A 23,958-nucleotide genomic window follows, 5' to 3' on the forward strand; every position below is an offset into this window, starting at 1 on the left:
CCCCTGTATCTGTATTCATCCCTGTAAGGACAATGGAAGAACACAGCCAATGTCACTGACATGACAAGGATGACAGGGACCAAGCAGCATGACTCCCCTGTCACAAACTCAATCCAGGCATGTTAGTACCATGCCACCCTCCTACATTCCCCTGCAAATCCCAGAGGATCTGTACCATGTCCTCTCCTGATGGCTTGCCACTACATTACACATAAGCATGAAGGAGGCCATCATACCTTGTGCCTCCAGCATCACGTTCACAAGAGCTTTATCACTTTCAGCCTCTTTGTTTGCCTTCAGGCTCTGTAATAAGAAAAATGAGGAAAGAGCATCAGTCACAGTCTGTCCCAGGGCAGGGGTCACACACCCCAAACCTGCCAGCTCCGCTCAAACATCCTGGCACACCTCACCACCAGAATGAGAACAACCCATGTGAAGCACTCAGCCTGACTCACTCAGGCACCCTCAGACATGCTAGGACTGGAAATGTTTTGTGGTTTTGTAACAAACAACTTCATTTTACCATGTCAAACATTTTAGCTCAGGACTCAGAAGAGTGCCCTGCCAAGCAGGAGAGAGCCTTTTCCCACAAAAGTTTAAGGGTTTGTTCAGAGATCAGGCAAATATCCAGGGTACCCATGGCAGGAGGACAGTTAAATCTGCCCTCTGTTCAAGGATGAAAAAAACATTGTAGGAGGAGGAGAAAAAAGGGAAAAGATGGAAGATGCAAATCCTGCTGAAATCCCAGTTGGGAACGGAGGAAAAGGGGGTGTAGCATGCCCACATCCAAACCCTCTGCCCCAAAAGCAAAACCAGAGATCCAGCTCTGTGAAAACTGGATCCCAGCTGCCTGCATGACACGGACAGAGAAACGGAAAGGGCATCAGCTGATGAAAGGCAGAGCAAAGCATAGGTCCTTCTCCTCTGGTCTCTGTTGAGAACCTCTAAATCTCGTTCAACCGCCTGCTCTGAGCTCAGGTTTGCAAATCCTCAGGTTTGCAAAGAGGTGATACGGTCTGACAGCCAGCCCATCCTCCCCCTGCAAACTGCCTAGGGTGTTCCTGGGTCTGGACACTGGGCAAGACAGGCTGCACGGATGCTCCGCACACACTTGAGCAGGCCCTTGGGCGCCGAGGGGCCCGCGCCGTGCCGGTACCGGTGGCCGGTACAAGGGCCTGCGGTGGCCAAAGCCTAGGCCGCGCCTAGGCCTCGCCTAGGCCGCACCGGCCCCGCCACCCCCGACCCTCACTCACCGCGCCGCCGCGCATGCGCACGCCGCTCCCGCCCGCCCCCGCTCCGCGCACGCCGCGCATGCGCACACGCCGCCGCGCATGCGCAGCGGCGCGGTCTCTCCGTGCGCGGCGGCGGCGGCGGCGCGTGAGGGGCGGGCGGCGGGAGAGGGAAGGCCTCAGCCATGTCGGGGTCGGCGGGATCTGGCGGGACGACCGGCTCGGCGAGGAAGCGGTTGATGAAGGAGGAGGACATGACGAAGGTGGAGTTCGAGACGAGCGAGGAGGTGGACGTGACGCCCACCTTCGACACCATGGGGCTGCGGGAGGACCTGCTGCGCGGCATCTACGCCTACGGTGCGCGGCGGGGCGGCAGCGCGGGGGGGGAGAGGGGGGGACGGCGGGGACGGCGGGGGGGGGGGTCGTCGCCGGTGGCGGCGCCCGGATGTGGGGCGGCGCGCCTGCGCGGTGTAGCCGCCGCCCGCTCGGTTCCGGGGCTGCCCCGCCGCCGCCGCTGACGGTAACGGCCGCCTCCGCAGGTTTTGAGAAGCCGTCGGCCATCCAGCAGAGAGCCATCAAGCAGATCATCAAGGGGAGAGACGTGATCGCCCAGTAAGTGGGGCTGCCGGCGAGGGGGCGGCCTGCTCGCGGGTGGGAGCGGCGTGTGCCCGGAGGGGGTTTGGGGCCCAGCGCGGGGCGTGTGTCAGTCACGCCCGCTGCCTGAAGCTGGAAGCGAGATCTGTCACCCGTGGTCCTCAGGGAAATCCTTTCCTTAGGGAAATCATACCACGAGCGATATGGGGTGAAATTGGCTAACTTGCACATAGACCGTGATCCTGACAGTTGTTAATGTCAGTTTATTAGGTTTAGGTATGTCACTGTCATAAATATTCAGCCAAGGTATTGTGTGTGGTCAGTGAATAGGGCTCTGAGACTCTTGGGAATGTTTTCCAGCAAAGCCAGAGAAGTATAGAGACAACTGCAGTCTTAATCAAGGAAAAAAGTAAGCAGAAGAAAATCTATTATATCTCTAGAGACAAAGAAGGATATGCATCCCACTAAAAAACATCCTTTCTAGGTCGCTAGTGGGAATTGCTACCCTTCCAAATTGTATTGGCTTAACTACCATTTACTTTAAAAGAAAAAAATTATATACAACAAATTGCAGGAGGTTAAAATGCTGATCTGCTAAGGGGTAAATATGCCGGAGCTGGGGACCCTGCAACAACGTGCTCTATCCCTGATATTGCAGTTCTCAAAGCTGCTTGTCTGCAGATCACACTGTGATCCTAACAAAACTTTGTCAGATACACTGTTGGCGATACTGACTCCTTTGCAGTGAAGGAGTGGCAAAGAGCAGAGGGGTGGAATATATTGAAATTGCCTATATGTTGTTTGTCCAGACATCCAGAGTATTCACCAAACATCTGTTTCTCAGGTCACAGTCAGGAACAGGGAAGACAGCAACGTTCTCCATCTCTGTTCTGCAGTGCCTGGATATACAGGTAATTTCATAGCACGTGCTAAAAATGTTTTCTAACTAAATTGGTAGAGTCTTCATCATAAAAGTCTTCGTTTTTAGAGTGAATGAATGAATTGAAATCTTTTAATTATGAGCAGTGAACAGACAAATTTCCAACTGAAAGTTTAACCAGACTACCCTGTAACAATTTAACTGTTAAACCCACCTTGGCAAAATAAGTTCAGATAAAGTCTTGTAATTATAAAGTTGGCTTTAACAGCTGACCTCTTTCACATACATTAGAGGGCTAAATTAATCTCTCACCAGGCAGAATTGTGCTCAAACAGGCCTAATAGCATCAGCAACCTGTCTGAACAGTTGGCGCACATTGCACGGAATCAAACCTAGATTTTTGACTGACAAATGTTTGCTTTTGTTCTAGTCAGGGGCATCGTGTCCATCCAATTGTTTTTTAAGTATAACTTGAGTGTGTAGATGCTGTGGAATAAAATGATGATTTTCTGTGGGCCAGTACCCTTTTAAGTAAAGCTTAGATTGTTATTCACCCGTCACTGCCTGGGGACATAAAAATAAATGTTGCATGTTTGAAATGAAAAGGTCAGCTTTATGCTTCATTTCTGTAAAGTGCTCATAATATTTTTCAAACGTGACACTTTAAAACTTTCTCTTGGAATCCTTTTGCAATGCAAGGTTTTTATCTGAACTGAACGTATGAAGTTGAAGTGATTTAAATTTCTATTCTTTTGCAAGAAAAGTACACACTTTTATAATTGTTTTGAGAAATTAGGTTGGAATGAAAATTGAGCTATCAAAGAACTGCTTAAGTGCTGTCTTGCCAAAAGTAACTTAAGTAAGAGGCTGTTACTGTGTAAATGCTCTGTGTGAGAGCAGCTTTCTAGATGTACTGACCCTTGCAAACACTAGGTTTTAGCACAAAATTCTATGATTAATCCTTCAGATGTGATATTTCAGAGTACTGTGGGATCTGTAATCTCTATTATGCTTGGATGATACCTGCCCTGTGATTAACTGCATTGTGATCACCTGTTTTAATCAGGTTCGTGAGACCCAGGCATTGATCTTGGCACCAACTCGGGAGCTGGCTGTACAGATTCAGAAGGTAGGGGCATTTAAATTGCCATCTGTAAAGCACTTGCAAGGTCTGGGGCCGATTCTCAGGTGTTCTCCAGCAGAGCTCAAAGCACAGCTTCTGCTTTTTGTTTCTGTTCCTGAAAGGAATAAGAAATTCTGATAAAGGGCTGTTTTGCTCATCTGCATTATGTCCGTTCTTGCTTACATGACCATGTTGTCTAGCAGTCTAAGGTTTTGCACGTTCCTAACTGAATTTTTAAGGACAGCACTTTTAAAGCAGTTGTGATCACTGGGGAACTGAGTTCCCAGTGTTTGAAAGCCTGCTGTTGAGGAGGTTTGGTTAACAGGCATAAAAAAATCCCTTTAACTGCTTATGCTTACATCACCTTAAAAAAATCCACCGTATGGCTGTGGAGACCTGCGTCTTCACAAATACAAACTTCATGAGAGCTCTGTTAATTAAGCCATTCCTTTGTATCAACACAGGGTCTTCTTGCTCTGGGAGACTACATGAATGTCCAGTGTCACGCCTGCATTGGAGGGACCAACGTGGGCGAAGATATCCGAAAACTGGATTACGGGCAGCATGTTGTTGCTGGCACTCCAGGCCGTGTGTTTGGTAAGGAGATGTGGGAGGTTCGGACCTGAGTTGAGCCATGGGAAACTCCTGCAACATTTGCGCGCTTAGATTTGAAATAGCATGAAAATTACATTTATCGGGACACCATTAATGTAACATTAATGTGAAGGTAACAACTTACTGTAGCCATAGCTGGGAAAGACTAGAGAGAAATCAACAGGGATAGTATTTGGATTTTCTCTGTTTATATTTTGCTTTTCATTGTTAAAGTGTTTCTCTATATGGTGGCATGGGAACAAAGAGTATTTTTAAAGCAGAAAATATTATAGTCCCAAGAAATACTTCAGAATCTTGGAGGAGATAGGGGCTGGGTCTACCTGAACGTCCAAGTTAGGTCCAGTTTTTTTGCATGCTGGCCGTTGCTCGCTCTCTGTTAAATCAGGTGCACTTGCAGCTGGTACTTTCTGGTTTCGTTGCATGAAGATTTTTATATGTGCCGCGCATGGCAGTTACCACAGTGATGGTGTTAGCCTTCAAGCTCACATCTTCTGGGTGTCTGAGAAACAGGCAGCACTTTCTTACACAAGCACCTGCCACTGGGAGAACATAGAGCTCCACAAGTGAAAAAGACCCAAAAAATTAGCAGCTGCCGAACTGGGCTGGCTTTGAACAGCACACTAACAGCAAATACTTTATCACAGTATTAAGGGATTACACAAAGCCATGTGCTCTTTCAAACAGGATGTGGATTTGCCCAGTCTGTTGACAAAAAGTTCATGTAGCATTTTGCATTTCTTGCATCCAGCTGCAGTTACTGTGGGAGACTGGGTCACCTGTCCTGTGCAGTTAGCAAATAGCATCCCACAGCTTGGACTCTCAGAGCTTCCCTGCAGTCGGTGCTCCCTTAGCCAGGCTGCAGAGACATCCCCCTGGGTTGCAGGGTGCAGCAGGCACGCTGTGGCCCTCGGATGTGCCTTCCATCACCAAACACCAGTCTCTGTTGGCAACAGGGGAAGTGCCTGTCCCTCCTCCACTGAAACGCCCTGACAGCAGCTGAGAGCAGTGTAGGCTCGCTTGCTTTCAGAGCCTTTTCCTCTTACAAAGTGAAATCTTACAGATATGATTCGTCGTCGAAGTTTAAGGACTCGTGCCATCAAAATGCTCGTGTTGGATGAAGCAGATGAAATGCTTAATAAAGGTAAAATATTTGTCTCCCTTTTAATTCCTTTCTTCTCACCTCTTTGAGATTCCAGGTGTCCCAGCTGGCAGTCCCACTTCTAAAAACAATTGGTTTTGTCCAAGTTAGACAATTATAGTTAATTATAGGCTGTAACAGGTTAAAGTACTGAATATGTCATGTCTGATTTAGTTGTAGCATTCTTTTCAATAGTTACAAATTCTTGAGCACTGCCTTTCATACTTTACTGTGTATCACAGCCACATTGTAGTGGGTTTGGGAAAATAGGAAGAGACAAGCAATATGTGACACTGGCTTTGAGTTACTGATTCACTCCTTAATGTTCATCTCGTAGCATAGGCCCAGTACTGAATTCCGGATCAAATTGTGAAAGAGCAGGGTACTGGGGAGAAGGATGTGCTGACTGTTCGGTGCTACTTGATTTGCTTTTCAGGTTTTAAGGAGCAGATTTATGATGTGTACAGATACTTGCCTCCAGCTACACAGGTGGTTCTGATCAGTGCCACTTTGCCTCATGAAATTCTGGAGATGACCAACAAATTCATGACAGACCCCATTCGCATCTTGGTGAAACGGTGAGTGAGTTTCCTTGGAAAGAACAGGAGATCTTTGGTTGGTCCGGCCCAGGGCAGTTCACAGTATTAAGTGATTTAACTGCACAGAGTCTCTCACGTTCCTTCTCACCACTGCAGTTTGTTTAGGTGTTTGCAGACATCCTCACGTCCTGTTTTCCGGCAGAGGCCGACGTGTCTGTCTGACTTTATCCTTGTTCAGTTCTGTTTGCTGCTGCTCAGCCTGACTGTCCCCGGCCCTCTCATCCTCCCTGTGTATAGCAGTCTCTTCTCCTGGAAATCCGTCTTTCACAGCTACCCAATTCCTGTGCTCCTCCAGAGAATTTTTCTAGGCCTCCTCCATTAATTTGGTTTATTATATAGCAAGCCAAAAAAGCCTTTAGCTGACTGATCCTGAATGCCCTTGAAAGCGTGGCTTATGTCTAGTGGTGTCACCGGTCCCCATGCACTGGAACTCAGCAGGAGTCAAGAGGAGTCAGTGTAGGCAGCCTGACAGGAGGAGCCTCCCTCTTGCCTGATCTCTTACACTGCCCCGTTTACCTTTCTTTGGTCTCTCTTGTCAGGAAGCATGAAGGTAAAAATGATAACAGAAATGTTTCCCTTTGAAGCTGTCTGTCTAGAGAAGAGAGGGTGCCCCAGGAGCTCTAGTCTCTGTTGCACGGGTTGCGTTGGAGGCCCTTCTTAGAGCAGGCTTCTCCAGGGGCTTTCTAGGACATCTTGGACTTGTGTATAGATGCAGCAACCCACAGCGCAGAGCTGTGATCTCTGCTGAAGCACACCTAGCTCTCCTAACATGGTATGTATTCACCTACTTGTGGTGTGGTATAGCTGTTCTTCTTCCCTACAGTGATGAGTTGACCCTCGAAGGAATCAAGCAGTTTTTCGTGGCTGTGGAGAGGGAAGAATGGAAGTTTGACACCTTGTGCGATCTCTACGACACGCTCACAATCACCCAGGCTGTCATCTTCTGTAACACCAAGAGAAAGGTACAGCAGCCATCAGATGGGTGTGTTACTCTCAGAGGGTGACTCAGAGGAGAGTGCTAGGACAAACCCCATTAAAAGAAGTCTGATTGTTACCCTGTTTGGGAATTGTTTAGTAAGAACAGAGGTTAAACATTTGTCTTTGGGATGTGCCTAGCTTAAATAACTGGCTAGATGCAGACCTGATACAGTCGCCTCTTTAGAGAACTGATTAGGTAAGAATCTGCCTATTCTTATAAGCTTATAATCCCTGAAACAAAAACACCACTTTCTAAATAAATGCCCTTAATTCCTTTCCTTTCAGGGCTCCTGGAGCCCTGTATCATATAGCCGATGCTTTCTAAGGATTATTTACTTCCTTTAGCTCCGGAATGCTTGTTAAAGTGTCTCTTAGTCCTTACCAGCGTATGTCTCTGCAAACAGTCTCCAAGCACAACTCACGCGTTTGGCTCTCGTGAGCAAAGAGCTAACCCAGGCTGCTTGGCTCTATGCACAGGTAGACTGGCTCACAGAGAAGATGAGAGAAGCCAACTTCACGGTTTCATCCATGCACGGGGACATGCCACAGAAGGAGAGAGAGTCCATTATGAAAGAGTTCAGATCTGGCGCAAGGTAAATGCATTAAACGGTGTTTAATGGCTACCTCAGGGCAGGGTTTCTTCCAGCATCTGAAGGGAACAGGCCTCAGAAACCCATAAAACCTCTCCCCTCTGAAGGCCTTGTTCAGCTCAAATGAGGAAGAGCTCCGAGTCCCATCTGTCCCTCTGTGGTGTCACAGGGTTGGGAGATTCCCACTTTCCAAGGAGGGATGTGCATAGGCACAGAATTAGTCTCTTATTTTGCTGAAGAGGGTGGGAGTTGCTGCATTTAAAATAAGTCAGTCAAGGAAAAAAATGTCTGGGCTCTGTCCTGTATTTTGAACTCTCAGGAGCATATTATTTTTGAAAGATCAGAGCTGTCTTGGTACTATTTGTCTTCACTGAAGTTTGGGGATGCTGAGGGTGTGCTGTGGGGAGGGGGGAGTGCAGAACAGCAGGGGATGCCCTGCACTGGAGACTACAACTTCTCAGCTCTCACACCCACCTCACTGGGGTGGAAAAGCCATAACCGTCCCCTTCTCTTTGCAGCCGAGTCCTTATTTCAACAGATGTTTGGGCTAGAGGCCTGGATGTGCCTCAGGTGTCCCTGATCATTAACTACGACTTACCCAACAACAGAGAACTCTACATACACAGGTAAGCTCGGCCTTCACGTGGGGGAGCGTGGCTGGATTACCCTTCCCCCAGGTGGCTCCATTCTCTCTTTCCTTCTGCCTCCGCAGAATTGGCCGGTCAGGCAGATACGGCCGAAAAGGTGTAGCAATCAACTTTGTGAAGAATGACGACATCCGCATCCTGCGAGACATCGAGCAGTACTACTCCACGCAGATAGACGAGATGCCCATGAATGGTGAGCGCAGGCCAGCCCCGGCGAGGCTGCTGCCCTCCTCCAGTTGGGGACTGGTGTGCTGCATCTGAAAGAGAAATGCCAGATGCGTTGTTTCGCCACGTGCCTCCTTCCCAAGCCTGACCCATCTTTGCTTCCCCTGGGGGAGGAACCTGGGAACAGCAGTAGCTGCGCTGCGCTGTACTGCGGCTCTCTGCACGCTCGCTGCATACTAATATTCTCTCATTTTCTCTCATTTCAGTTGCTGATCTTATCTGAAGGTCCGTGTTTACCAGGGAGTCGTACTCGTACTATTTGGTAGCCTCCATAATTCTGTTTTGGACCCACATCCTTTTATCGTATTGCTGATCATATGTTCTTGAGTTGAGCTGCACTTGAGAACTTGTGTAAATAATGTCTTTACTCCTGCCCATGTTTTTCAATAAAAAAAGGAAGTTTTACCATAACCCATGCTTAATTATTTTAACCCAAGATAGTAACAGGCAGGCAGTTTTGATATACTGCCATACTTGGCTAGCAGAATTGAAAAAACGTTTGACACTCAGTATACCTAGGGTCATAAAATACAGGGCTTCCTGTTCCCCACCCTTTCATGGTCGCTGTGCCATGCTATCTGATGTACTGTTTAGTTTCCTTAACTTGACTCTTAAGGATCAGCCCTCTACAGGAAAAAGCTGTGGCCTGGCCCTAGCCTGCTCTAAGAAAATCGAGTTACAAGATAGCCAGAAAAGAAATTTCCTGTTGTTTATGCCTTTCTGGGGCCAGAAATGACATCGCTTGGTGCTCTGGGTGAGTATTGCCCCTCCCAAGGAACCCAGGGGCTTGAGCAGGCGCTTGTGAGGGTGCGTGCCTCCTCAACTTGATGCCAGCTGGAGAAATGCATTCTAATCAGCATTTCCTAAAGTAACAAAAAGAGCAATTATCTTTTATCGCCTTCTCCACCCCTTTCTGATGCTGTGGCTTGTTACATCGTCCCCGTCCTCTCTCCTTGTCTGTCTCCCTGCAGCGTTACCCTGTACCTTGCAGCCAGGGTATCCTCCACGTAGCTTTCCTACCTGGCTCTGCTCTGTCCTCTTTGAGGCAGGAGGTGGCCAGAGCTGTACTGCTGGTGCAGGGGTCAGTTACCATGTTTGACGCTACGCTTTTTCTGTTAAATTGGTTTTTTGCTTGCTCGGGGAGGACAGGGAAGCAAAGCCTTAGTGCACCACCAGTTTGCACAGAGCTGGAACAGCTCTCTGAGCTCCTGTCCTGAGTCAGTAGCAGAGTAGCCCTGGGGCAGAGAAAGTGACCATTTATCTCCTTTATGCCCCCGCATATTCCACTAGCGAAGTTCCTCTGTTCCCTTGTACCCGCTCTGTACACAGTCCTGATGTTCTTAACAGCACACAGGCAAAAGCTGAGAAATACTAACCTTATTTAGCTACGAATACTAATTGTAAGGGGTTGCCCAGTAGAGGTGAGGCTGCTACAGCTTCATGCCCCCATGTGCAACCAGCCGCAAGGCCGAGCCAGCATTCCCAGCACGTGCTCACACAAACAGCACCAATGCCCTCAGGATGAAGGTCTGTTAGTGGGAAAAACACGCACACACAAGCCGTGGATCCTTCCAGTAATGGGCAGGGAGGCTCAGGTCATCCAGTAGCTGGCCTCTGGATCACCAGTCTGCTCTGGTAGCTGGCAGGTGGGCACAGCCCACAGCCCCACTCCAGTTGCTGGTTCAGCCCACCCTGCGGCTGCCCTCAGTAACCTGCCTTCCGACACAAGCCTGTCCTGGAGCCAGCTTGGGGCCTCCTGCTTCTAGTTGCCTCCCATAGAGGGAGGCGCAGACATACAACCAGGTTTCCGTTGAACCCCAGGCCCTCCAACGGTTCGCCTGGTCCCTCCAGCTGCCTCATGCAGAAGCAGCACATGTCCAGCCCAGACTCAGGGCTGCTTCAATACCTGGTTCCCAGGCCCCGTGTCCTACTTGCTAGCTCAATCTGGCTTGATATTCATACAGACACGCAAGCTCACGGTGCCGTTGCTGGCGCTTGCTTTCCACTCGCTCCCAGTCTCCAGTTTGCTGGTGCTCCAGACACAGACCTCCTGTGGCCCAAGGTCCCGCTCCAGTGGCTGGCACCAAGACCTCCGTGCACACATGCACGCAGGACGGAGTCCTCTCTCCCAGGAAGAGGGAAACAGAAAGAGTTAACAGAGAAAAGAGAATAGACATGGCCAGACACGAACGCTCACCAGCAACCTGTTGCCACATTTTATCCACATTTTGCCACAAAACCAGCCCCTTTTAGGCCCTTAATCATCTATTTCCCACATTTGCTCCTCCCCAAAATCACCTTGGCCCCTCCCTTTTCCTACCTTTGATCCCTCCCACAAAGTTGGGGGGTTTTTGCATTAATTCTGCAACTTCTCAGCACAGTGTTCAGGAATTCTCCCCCTGCAGACCCCATTTCAGTCCTCTGCTAGAAGGGTGGAGTCTGGATAAAGCCTTCCAGCTTCACTGTCACTGCAGGGCAAGCAGGGCACGGCCCAGCCTCAAACCTGCCTCATACCTTCCCAGAGGACGCAAGAAGCAAAGGCACGCATGACCCTCTCCAAGCCCCCTGCGTCACTCCAGTCATCTGACTAATAAGAAAAGAGATTCATCACCAAAGCATTAGATTGTTTAAATAACAGTATTTAATCTGTACAGCTTGAGAGAAGATATCATAAAATGCAACATTCCTACCTCATCTTCAGCATCATTCACCTGGAGCTGAGCCCTCATCTCCAGAGGGCAGGTAACCACCACTCCCCAGCAGTTCTTTATGGTACAAAAGTCACAGTGCAATTGCTTTAGTCCTAGACGGATGATTTCCCTCGCTCAAGAGAGGGGAGACTGATGAAGCTCAAATGTTGATGGAAATTGTTACCATTTAGGAATGCAAAAAACCCAGCTATTGCACACAGTCATTTCCAGCTGAAACTACAGCAGTTAAATTATTTAGCTGCCTTTACACTCCACACATCTGAAAATGCCTTAGTTGATACTGCTTTAGTCAAGAGTGAAAACAGAGCCTATAAGATTTCAGAATGATACAGTTGTTGGAGGGCAGAAGCTGACGAGCAACTCCACAAGTCAAGAAGCGTGCTTTAGAATACCAGAAAGTTCTCCTATACAGGGAGGGGATATGAGCTAGACAGATGTCATCTTTCAGAGACAAGCATGAGAGGAACATCAGCTTCAACAGAAAGCTATGAAGTACAATAGACAATTTGTTCATATAATTGTCAGGATAAGTATTTGACATAGTTTATGTAGTAGAATACATACTCGAACATCTTTTAAAAATAAGCACGAATTTCATTTCATATATACACAACTGATTTTAATCATGTACTGAAAATAAATTACAGGAAATAACTTTAAAATGCAACAGAAGACAAGAGTTTCACAACAAACATTCCCACTGATTTTCCCAAGGGGGTGAGAGATTGCAGTGCTCAAGGCAGGTAAATATCACAAATATATCAAAAAACTTCAAATTGTTGATGCATTCACACATTTACATGAGCCACAAACATTCCTTTACAGGGACTGCACTTAGCTACCACAGAACCAGGTTTTGCCATAAACTACAAAACTTTGATACAAAATTGTATTTATATATTTATATTTCATATACATGCCCTATCTGTGATTTCTTAAAAAATAAAAACTAAACACACTGTACAGACAATCCTAACTCATTGCTTGGTAGCTGTAGGCAACATTTTTGGATGGAATTTCTCCCCAGTAGAATTAATGGCAACATTATATACATGAAGGCTAAACTGCGGAAAAAGACAGCTCAGTTCTGATATGCACCTCCCTCGGGACCAGGTCTGCAAGTGCAAGGCAAGACACCATATGCTCTGACCCACTGCCTCCCTCACAAGTCAGTTCTGCCATCGGCGGCGTGAGGAACCAATACATGCATTTGTGTAACACTGGCATAAAAGGCAATAAAGCAAGATACATATTGTAATGTAGTGGCTCTAATGGCTTCGCCGACTTGATACGCTCGTTAGAGGCGGCGAGGGGATGCTGTGGAGCTGGGTACATTTGGTGAGAGCACACCTTATGTGGGTCTGATCATTATTCTTCCCTGAAATAACCTCCTGCAGAGGACAGATTCCCACTGTAAGCCAGAGCCTGCATCAACTCAAACACTGGGGGAAGACCCCTCCTCCCCACACCCCCCAAACACACACGTGCACAGTTCACCAGGACTATACGTAAAACAGACACCCTCCCTCCCACCCCCAGCGGTCTCCACAGCACCAGTTTGTCTTAGAAGCAGAGCACTGACAAACTTACTCTTTCCAGGTGATGGCAGCAATCTGTGAAGCCAGTCACACTAAACTACTTCTACAGTTGATTGTAAACTTTGGTTTATTTTTATTTTTTTTTTTTTTTTTATTATTGAGTTCTCATGGTACAGCAAGCATGTCTAGGATGAGAGGGCAGAGTTGAAGAGGAGATGAACTGTCAGTCTGTCTTTAGTCTGGCATGGTGAGACACCTGCTCGGTCAGGCCTGCTTTGATAGAGTTTTTTACAGACTGCCTCATATGATCCTCCATCAAATTATCACTCATGGGCTTCAACACCTGTGGAATGAGAAACGTGCAAAAGAAACAAAAAAATGAGGTAACCAAGGAAAATAAAAATATAAAAACATACAAAGAGATGAGACTTGAAATAATGAAAAAAACTTAGAATGCTGAAGTCTGACACAAACTGGCATGAACTGAAAGAGAAATGAGTTTTGCTGCTACAGTAATGAGGTTAAATCAGTCACATGCTATAAACACAAGTGATATCCCTCCTATACAGCAGTATTTCACTGAATTCAAACCACTTTACAGTTCCTAGAAGATGGATGTGCAATTCCATACCCTATATGCAGCATCAGTCTGGTATGGTTACAGCATTTATGCAGACCGGCCCAGACGGTCCAGCTTATTGTCCTATATGTGTAAGTGTGAACACTTCAGATACAGAAAGAAAGTTAAAAATACTGGCTAGTTTTTCTTCTTGTTATTGTTGGATGAGAGTCGCTGTCGCGGCACTGATGTAAGAGCACGGCGAATCGTTCGGCGTCTAAGGACTTCAAAGAGTTTGGAAAACACCTAAAACACGAATTCAGCTGTTAGGAAAAGTGGCTCTTAGAAGGCAGCAGAAAAAGTCAATCAAGTTCAGAAACAGAAACTGATTGCCAGTAACTTCTCACCTTCCTGGGATTCCTCTGAAGCAAGGAGGGAAAAGAAAGGCAGAGATTCAGAAAAATCAATAGCAAGAGCATGGTATATAATCAGAGTGACTCAGACAGGACCTGCAGGTGCTTTGCATGTTAGTGGTGATGTGCAACTGTAGCAAAACCACCAGCAAGCTCTCTTGGAGACCACCTTCCCCTAGCCCACAAAAGGCCAGCTCCGGCTAGCATAAGCCAAGTTCTCCCCCTTCCAGGGAAGGTCAGCAGTCAAATCAAGCCTTACGTGCTCTAGGTATCCTATGGCAGCAGCTGCACTCAGCGAGCACTACAACTGACACCTTCCACTTCTCTTGCAGTGCTCTTCAGCCCCGAGCTCCAAAGCAAGAAGCTACGGTGGTACAGGAGAGCCTCAATTTTAATCACTAATTAGGGGTGTAACTCAAAATTTAGTACCCTGATGCTCATTTACTTCCTATTATTAGAAATCCACTTTTTCCACCCCAGTGTAACTCATAACCTTACCTGGTTGCTCAGAGAGGTCTAGCATACCACTGCCTATGATGAGCCCTGAACAGAGTCATTTTTCAGATGTAGAAGAGAGCCTCTGTACAGAAGGCTCCAGTTATCTGCTCGTGCCTTGTAGGACCCATTTTAATGTCATGACAGGTAAGTTCAGCGAGCCCTTTATTTCTAGTAACAGCAGCACCAAACTGTTTCCCTTCTGCTGGCACTGGACATAGCTACTCAGAATGCTCTGAACACTACTTGTAAGAGTGGGTCAGGAATTCTCGACATGGGCTTTACTGACACAGCTGCATCAACTGGATTCAGGCAGCAAAATCTCTGTACAGAAGGCTTTCTCTTCCAGCTTTGGTGCTCTTACACTCATGTCGTCTTTTCTTTTAGGATTTAGTCTGGCAAGTATTCCTTGCAACAGCAGTTCCACCAACTGGAGTTGTCACAGACAACACAAGTCTTCCTGAAGGAAGAAACCTGCTGTACATCCTCTTGTAGCAGTTGCTGCAAGTCAATCTGGTTGCCGCGAGTCATCAGCCAGTTCTCTCTGAGGTCTAATTAGCCCTCCAGTGTCGCACCACCAGGTGAGGTGAGGGAGGGCACAGTGGTTTCACCTTCCCCATTTCTTGCACCACCTGAGATACTTTATCCACCACATCCATAGGGCAAGTTTTTCACTTTAAACATACCTTTAAAAGCAGAATTCCTTGCTCTGAAAAAGTAACAAGATTTTTAAAGAGTCCCTCCACTCTTTACCGTTCAAGCACCTAGTAAGGCCTTTAAGTGACACTTTTTTGACAACATCCTAAGTTTGTTTAACATTCTTTGTGTGCGGCCATCTCTTACTGAACAGAGCAGTCACACTTCTGAGCTGATTTTCCCTTCGGCAGTCCTAGCATCCCACAGTAGGTCTAGACCAGCTTTTCACTCACTGCTCTGAACAGAAACCGTTTGATATGTCCGCTCAAGAAAGGAAGATTTTGCATTAAAAACAGATACCAACCTGTTCCCATATAGCTTCAGCGATCTGATCAATGGCTGTTCCAACTTCTCTGAATTCCCCAGAGTACTTAACGTATGCCCAAGTACAAAACGATATAAGAGCCATCCCCAGCACGAGATTACACAGGGTAGCTATGGAGTTCATACCAAGGAACCCAGTCAGTCCTGAGGTTATATACATGGCAAACATGACCGCAAATAGAGTGGCAGGGGTACGAGCAGCATAAAAGATGTTTTTGCCATCATTGTGCTTCACAAAGTTTGCATAGATCTCGTCGATTTCCACTTCAAGCTGTTCCTGGTAGCGCCGACAGAACTCCTCCCCTCCCATCTTCTTCACTGAGCGGAACTGCCTGACAGCTGACTCTCTGAAATCCTGGTGCTTGCGCTCAAGGTCCGATGGGGCAATGTAAGGCTTATCTCCCCCACAAACCTGTGAGAGCAATCAGAAATGAGGTCATCACACCCAGAGTATCTTCTGTACAGAAAGCAAACCTGCTCCTCGCTGCCCCCCTCTCAAGCCAGCATCAGACTACCTCCCGCAGCTTTCTTGGCTCTGTAAGCTCTAGAGTCCTGTCCCAAGTGAAGCAGCTAAGGGTACTTCACATCATGGCACAGCAAGAGCCTTATCTGTCTAATCACATACAGAGCTATACCACATGACTGAACTCATCCTTTCAACTGTTCCCTTTGGGCAAGCCCAGAAGGACAGGACATCAGCTACACGTACATTCCTGTTATGAAAAGGTGAAATAAAGGAACACCAGGAGGCAGAGAAAGCTTGGCTTGAGGAAGGTTAAGGAGAACTCTGAAGGCCACAAGCCCTCCCCTCAGCTTTCTAATCCTGGTCACCCATCTCACTAAGAAGGTCGGTGCAGAACTTGGACAAACAGGGTAGATTTTGCCCGCTCAACAAGTTTATTCCTGTTTATTGCTGCCACTAGCAGGCTCCATGGAACTTATCAGGTGATATGAATTAACAAGAACTAGCTGCTGACATCTTTAGCCTGTTCTTCCCTAGACTGTCCTTTAGGCTTGATTCTGATCAACTTGTGAGAGTATGTTTCTGCTGAAAGGATGAGACCATGGATTCAAATAGATACCTGTGATGTGAACACCCACCATCTTCCTTTCCCTGAATCAGCATGAGTATGAAAATGGTTAGACTCCAAGAACAACTACTCTGTAAGACTGATTTCTGACCTCAAGGACTATGATTAGAGATTACCTAGGCCAGAGACATACATATGGCAGATCAGCTCCAACTCCTCCAGACCCTCACAGTCAGACTATGTCTAAAAACTGAAGATTCTTTCCATATGTTGTCAAACAACAGCCTTCCCTCTCCTGCCTCGAGGTAGTCTTACCGCAGTGCTTGTCATCTCACGTCTTGAGTACGGCAACAACTTTAACTTTCTCCTGCTGCTATCCCTTCAGCAGGACACATAGAAGATGACTTTCTCAGAGCACAGCATCCCCTTTCTGCCTCACAAGATGCATGGCTTCACTGGCTAGTTTCTTCAAGGCAAACCTCACTGTTGAGATCCTGACGCCCCCACTCTGCCCTTGCTGAAGTTTAACAAGCACCTTTTGCTTCTTCCATATTGATCTGGCAAAACTCCCTGGAAAATGGCTACTAGTCTCATCCTCCAAAACGGTCTTTTCACATTGCCCAGAAAGCGTTAAACGCTAGGAGCTGCTGATGCATCAAGACCACCACACAAGTAACTGCCACTGTTTTCTTATACTCTGTGTGACTGCACCTGTTGTTCCTTACATTTAAGGTCATTAGGGGGACGGTATTTTGGTTATGCACACCCAGCAAAGGAGGGCTTTGGTTCATGAGGAGAACTCAGAAGCTACAGTAAGAACTATCTTTACATAATCCAGTCTTAAATCTAAAGAGTTCCCACTTCTGTTCCTAAAAACAGAAATATCAGAGCTGTGTCACATTAAGAACATCATCTGAGACATCTGGATAAAAAACTATTCAAGACATTTGTGTGTATCTCTACAGTGATATAAAAATATACAGGACTGGGGAACATTACTATGGAAACAGAGTCTGTTTAAGAGAACATCTGTTCCTGTTTATTCCTTGCCCCAAGTAAGAAAATTTACAACTACAGTATCTCAACAGCCATTGAAGATTCAAGGTAGGAAGGCAGACTTGGCATTTATTATAAACAACCCATTTACTATTTCAAGAGATTTTCCAAAATGGGAACAAACAAAGGAGTCCCACTACACCAGCACAGCATTGTCAAAACAGCCTGCTAACAACTGGAACTAGCTAGTCTGCCACTAGCATTAGGTCTTACTCTAATTTCAAAATGGAAAGCTACTTCAGCTATTAAGACCAGAATTAGTGAATGGGGAGCTATGTTTGTAGCATGTTATCACACCTACTGGTCTTTTCTGGTTGTAGAGTTTCACAATAAGCATAGTCCTGTTAAGCCTTATGAGACATGTAATTGTTTTCAGAATTTCCTATGATAAAACCTTGCATAACACTATGTTGAAGTATGAAGTCCATCCAGACATTCAGCTTGGAGTGGTATAAGTCACCATCTTCAAGAGAAGCAGCAACTAGGAAATTACATATACAGCTTTTTCAGGCAAGATAATTCTAAAGTTTTAAAAAAACCCTTGAAATACAAGAATAATTTTAATCCTTGCATTTTACAGCTAACGAACGACCACAATTCAGAAGCATAAGACTAGAACTCTACCCTTGCACGACCCTGGCCCACCAAATGTCTCCTCACCTGTTTGCCCATTTCATGTCACAGGATTTTAAGATGTCTGTCAAGAGCAGCAGGGGGAACTAACAGGTGGTATCCTACAAACATACCCATTCCCATACGTCCCCAGCAATTTCTGTCTCAAAGAATCCTTGTTTTGCTGCATCAGACATCTAACCTCAGAGCAGAGTGCAGAAAACACACGAGTACTGGCCCTAAGCTACTTTTCTGCATTAACATGCTCACAACCAACACAGAGTACAACATTAAAACTGAAGGCCTGTATTTGCATGTAGGCAGTTAGAAAAAGTTGCATCATCATACCTGCTCCATGCCTTTACTGTACAAGTCTTTTGCTCCTGCCACAGCAGCAAGATTGTTCGCCTCGGCTGTTGCCTAGAAAACATTGAGCACCATGTATCATCACAGCATTACCAGCTAGTTACAGACATGTAGTTACACTGCCCAACATATCCCCACAACCTCCAAAGCTTCAGACTGCCAGGAAAATGCCCCACAAAAACAAGTGAAGGTTAGCGATATACATTAAAACAGATTACTGACTAGGAGAACGTTTTCTTCAGCTTTCTAGCACAGCTGCAGACAAACTCCCATGTGCTTGTACAGGCTTTTCATCATGAGCAATCTCTTCTGAATGCTCTATTGTTAATTAGCAAATAAGGATCACTAAACTATTAAATGTTAATCCTGATACATCACTACCTGTGAGGAAAGAAGCAAGCTGGTATTATTTCTGCATTATATATGTGCAGTTTTGGTGTCAAAATTTGTAAGAATTTAAGACTATTTTCAACCTGTGTCATGTCAGGAACAGTTATTCTAGCTAATGCTGCAAGATGTCATCTTCTGTATCTCCCAGCCACATTTAAGGCATGCTAAGCAGAGGAAATGATAGCAGCCTTTGTTTCATTGTGACGAGTTTTCTGAACTCCCCCAAAAGTCTAATGATTTCCTTGAAGGATGAAAAAAACACCCAGAACAGTCACGCCTTAATGAATGACACAGGAAGCTTAAGAAAAACCAAGTCTTACAAACACAAAATGGTTAAAACTGACCCTAAAGCCCACACTCCCAAACAATTCAAGGGTTCACCACACAGCTTTATACAATCAGTTTGTGTTCATATCGCTTTAAAGCGGATTACATCCTCTTTGGATCAACCCAGAAAAGAAACCTCAATGCAGTTATCCAATCTAACAAACCCACATACAGTAGCCCAACACTGCAAAACAGTGGTGATAACTGCATTACTATAAGCCTTCTCCATTTTATCTGCTGCATCTGATGCTAAAAGCCCTCCGAATACAGTCTGAAAGATACTGACAGAATAGCAAGTTACAGGAATCACATGCTTAGAAATTGAAGCAGCTTAAAAAACCCAACCAACCAGATATACCCGTGCTCCATTTGGTAGATGGAACCAAGGGAAGACACAAATGTGTACCCAGGCTACACAGTTCAGATGGCTTTCAAAGTACACAGCTCCTTCAAGAACTACAGCTCTGTGTGTGGGAGCTTCAGACCCGCAGCAGTCATGATCTTCAATTGCAAAGAACTTACAAAGCACACATCATCTATCAGATTATTTGAAAGAAAAATAAAATACCTGCAGCATAGATTTCGGATGAGGTAGCTCCTCTCCTTGATAGATTTTAATATAAGCCTAAATGGGAGAAAGAAAAAAAGTTTCTTTTTCCTAATCATTTATGATTGAGGAAGAGAGAAGAGGGACGATATAAAGAGAGCTCATAGATTATTTCTTTGTAAAAATGTTAAATATTCAATTAAGCAAATTTCTTCATACAAGTCTGGCATTCTCACAGTTATCCCTAGTGCTTTAATCCCTTTACTTTCCTGTGCATTTGAGGCTGGGGCCTAGCAGGGTAGCAAAGCACCTTGAGAAGACATGGCCACTATCTCAAGAACTGACAGACTTGACAGCAGGTTTCTGCTCCCTCAAATACAGAAGAAGGTCTTTGCTAGGGCAGGGAATCTTCACCCAAAACAAAAGAGTTAAGATGACTATCTCACAAAGCCTTTCTGGCAAGAGGTCTGTCCAAACACACCCCAGTGCTGGGAGAACCAGTACTTACGTTTCCCCACATGCCTTGCTCCCTCGAAGTGTGGGAAGGGAAAAAAGCAGATCAAAGCACTAATGCAGACAGAGCTGAGCTGCCAAAATACTTCTGGAAGCCAAGCAGGCAGCCTATCCCTATGTGCCCCACCCCACCAATCTTTAGGTGTCCTTTCTTTCGCCAGGGTTTCAGAAGGCTGGAAGAGAACACGTCCTTCATGTCTTCTCCAGCCCACAAGATGGCCCATGGCACAGCTCTTTGGGACAGATCAGCGGGGGCGGGGGGGGGCATAGGCAGCAGTAGCCATTTCAGCGCTTTGGACAAGCTGTGCAAGTTAGACCAACAAGGCCACTCTCAGCCCCTCAGAGACTGGGCAGTTATTCTTCTTCATGTTACTACTGCCCTCCCCCCCAGCTTGTCTACAAGCCTCCACCCTGAGGATTTTTCTCTGTAAAGGAGGAGAGAACAAGGTTATCAGGGTCCCTATATACCCAATGCTCTAGGTTGTAGGACAACCTACAAAAATGTATAGAGTTATACAGGACTCTGTTCCCTCGACACCCTCCTTGCTTCCGTAGCTATTTCCTCCAAGTAAAAGCCCTCCAGTTTCCAACTTGGACTCCACGATCTCAGCTTTAGATGCACAGTCCCAAGGGAGCAGTCCTCTTTAGTTACATAACCACAGTGTTTCCGCAGCACCCTGCATGACTGCTCCCAGACTGGATACGGGACGTGAATCGGGCAGCTTTTCAACAGAGGAGGTTTTCCACTCAGTTTTTAGGATGCAGTCCTTTCTAAACTGCTGTTGAATGCACACTCCCTACACTGGATGGGATCAGGTCTTACTACAGAAGAAAGTGGAACAAAAAGCAGTATGCAACCATGTAAATACAGAGACAGAACACACGAGCTCCAGAGTGTTGATTTTATGCTTGTCAGAACAGCCATGACTTCTGCATCCCATATCATGTCGTTCCTTTATAAAAAGTTACTTCATTTTACAAGTGTTAAAGAGTTCTGGTCTCAGATTCCTCCCTTGCATAGCTTCTTTCTTAACACCAGCCCAACTCCATTCCACCTTTAACATGCCTGCTCAAAATGCAAAATTAATGTCTTTAGGAATGACTGCCACTTTCTCCTACCAAGCCAACTGTCTAAATCATTCCAATTCAAAAAAAAAGGTTACACACACCAGATCAATTCCTGGTGATGTAGGGATTATGTTATCACATTTCTGCTGGTGTCACCATGATACCAAAACAGCTCAAGAGTCTAACAGCTGCAAGTATCATACACAAACATTTCAGAACATACAGTGGTGCCGCACATGCAAGTGTTTAGAAAGCATCTTCCTTGCACGTTAAAAATCCGGAGGGGAGTATCTGAAATTTTCACTGCATACCTAGCAGTTTGAGAGCTAGTTTTCTATCTGTACAAACTACATGAGACCCTCTTTTAAAAAAAAAAAAAAAAAAAAAAAAAGACAACATATCCACACAAACTAGGATTTTAAAGTAGGAAAAAAAAAAATCTCTAACACAGCTTGAAGTATTTCAGCCTATTTACAAAGAAAAAAAAAAATCAACAAACACCACAATTTTGCCAACAGTAGCTTGCTAAGAGCTATGCTGTTAGGAAGTTGTGTGCCAGTTCTGGAAAGTCAGAGTAATTAAATGAAAATAAAAGTGAGCTGATCAGTGAGTATCAGCCTAGATATCTTACCTTCTCTGGGAACAACATGCCCTAAAATTAGAATACTTTCTTTTAAGCCATTAACAGAAATAATTAGTATGAGTTTGCTTACCTTGAAGTATTCTACAAGATCTCTACAGGTCACCTTGGATCCACTAATCTCTTTTTCTACCAAGTTTTCCGGGGCAAGCAGTAATGGTACCAAATTCCGCAGTTCTTTCTTAAAATCCTCATCTATATCTAGTAAAATTCAATCAATTTCAGAAAAAAAAAAAAAAAAAAGTGGTTAGTTTTCTTTTCAATCTTACATTTCCTAAAGGAACACTGATAACCCATGGCCCTTCAAAATCCATAGCATCACAAGTCTTGACTGCATTTTAAGATATTTAAAGGCTTAAATACATAGTATAACTTTAGTAAGTTCTACCTACTCTTTAATCTTAACTTCAGACTGAGAGAACAAGGTTCCATAGTCCTTGTAATATTTAAAGTGCATTTCCCTAATTACACCAACATCTTACACCATAATCCCACACAGGTCTGTGCCCTCAGCACAGAAGTGTCTGGCATCCCACTACTGCAAATCCACTTTTTTAGCCTTTGCCATTCTGACACATTCCCCCTGTTGGGGGATAAGCAGCAACTGAAGGAATCCTGACTGCCTCTCATTCTGCAGTAGCAGAAGGCTACAGCTTTTATTTTAAAGTCATTCTAGTTCTGACCTTTGGTTTAGCAAGTTCTTAGAGAAAAGCCTTTCAATTTTAAGAAAGTCAAATCTTTAATTTTGTGAATTCTCCCTGCTAGAATCCTTATTTATCTTTAGAATCCTTATTTAATTACCTTTAAGTATGTCTCAAGTTATCAGATTACAATCAACAGCTAGACACAAAGATATCCATTCCCTCTGCCTGCTTAACTCCTCTACCTTTAAAATACTGAAAAGAACACACAATGCACATTCCTAGATTCTGTAGTTTCACCTTTTAGCCCTACATTTTTCCAGTCAAGCATTTCAATAGCCAACCATTTCAGTGTTTAACTTCCATTATAAAAGAAAATAAACTCAGTGATCTGAATCAAGAAACACACAATGGAAAGCTTCCTACCATTCAACCTCCCATCAAAATTTGGATTTGTTGCAACTTTAAGACCAGGGTGGGGCAACAGGAAACAGCCAAGATTACTGAAACAGGAGTGAATATGCTTCCTTACATTCTGTAGCTCTTCATGTTGGTTTTGCTTTACCTGAAGAAAAAAAAAAAAAGGGCAGTAAGAACTGCTAATAGTTTTGCAGTACTGCAATTAAGATTAAATATCAGCTTAAAAGCAGTAAGAGCACAAAAGCATGTTTAAGTTTTCATTCCTGAACCTAAAAATGTCAAGTTCTAAACCTCAGCACTCTGCACGAGTGGGAACATCACAAATATATTTTATTAGCACAAAGAGTTAGCTCATCGTGCATCATTATCTTGACAGTAAGATGTCAAATTAGAAGACCATACTAGGACTACTGGAGATAACTTACCTGCAATCTTTTCTCTAGGAACTTTCTTCCTCCTTCCAAGCCATACGCATGTTCATAAGGATAACTCCAATCTCTAATTAAGAACATTAGTGTCTGTAACAGGAAGAACAACAGCAGTGAACGGCTTGTATCATTCCTAAGGTCAAAAACTCTATCACACGTGATTATTTTAAGTAAAAAAATTTCTAAGCTTGGCTGCTTTAAATGAAGTAGCCTTGTAGTTTTGTGGTGAAAGTGTTTGCTTGTTAAAAACAAAACAAACAAACCACACAACCAAACTCACACACCAAACACACAAATGCAACTCACTCCTTATCTGAAAGGAAGTACCCAAGTGTCTCAAAAAGATAGCTTCCCTGTTCCATGGGTTTGCCTTTTGCTATCCCACAGGGATTACACTGTCCTCTCTCCCATCAGCTGAAGACAGAAAACAAACCTTGACATCACTCTTATATCAGACGAGGTGCTTTACGAAGAATGCATCTTGCCCAGGCCAATTGCAAGAACATTGGGGACTGACACTTGCAGGCTGAATATTCTAGAGACACAGGAGTCTTAAAACTCACCA

The 23,958-nt window shown here is 45.1% G+C and overlaps 2 protein-coding genes across 7 annotated transcripts in view; one reads left to right on the forward strand and one right to left on the reverse strand.

Moving 5' to 3' along the window:
• Nucleotides 1-1,350: 1,350 nt before the first annotated feature.
• On the forward strand, nt 1,351-10,836 carry EIF4A3 (eukaryotic translation initiation factor 4A3). Its single transcript, XM_082306908.1, has 12 exons — nt 1,351-1,586; nt 1,769-1,841; nt 2,668-2,734; nt 3,770-3,832; nt 4,291-4,423; nt 5,502-5,582; nt 6,016-6,157; nt 7,002-7,140; nt 7,634-7,749; nt 8,265-8,372; nt 8,459-8,586; nt 8,825-10,836. The coding sequence occupies exons 1-12, from the start codon at nt 1,415-1,417 to the stop codon at nt 8,839-8,841; spliced, it is 1,239 nt and encodes a 412-aa protein (XP_082163034.1). The 5' UTR covers nt 1,351-1,414; the 3' UTR covers nt 8,842-10,836.
• A 2,034-nt stretch (nt 10,837-12,870) lies between these two features.
• The window catches only part of ATL2 (atlastin GTPase 2), a 39,291-nt gene continuing 28,203 nt past the window's right edge, over nt 12,871-23,958 (reverse strand). For 4 of the 6 annotated variants that reach the window (XM_082306903.1, XM_082306906.1, XM_082306904.1 and 1 more), the window contains exons 7-13: nt 23,391-23,483; nt 22,972-23,110; nt 21,978-22,105; nt 19,705-19,761; nt 18,402-18,473; nt 15,335-15,766; nt 12,871-13,210 (exon numbers count right to left, since the gene is read on the reverse strand). In XM_082306903.1, coding sequence (XP_082163029.1) covers nt 13,091-13,210; nt 15,335-15,766; nt 18,402-18,473; nt 19,705-19,761; nt 21,978-22,105; nt 22,972-23,110; nt 23,391-23,483 — 1,041 coding nt within the window. In that variant the 3' untranslated portion in view covers nt 12,871-13,090. The other 2 variants (XR_014227665.1, XM_082306907.1) reach the window with 2 other exon arrangements.

This window comes from Platalea leucorodia (genome assembly GCF_965183815.1).
Source record: "Platalea leucorodia genome assembly, chromosome: 3".
NCBI lineage: Eukaryota > Metazoa > Chordata > Aves > Pelecaniformes > Threskiornithidae > Platalea > Platalea leucorodia.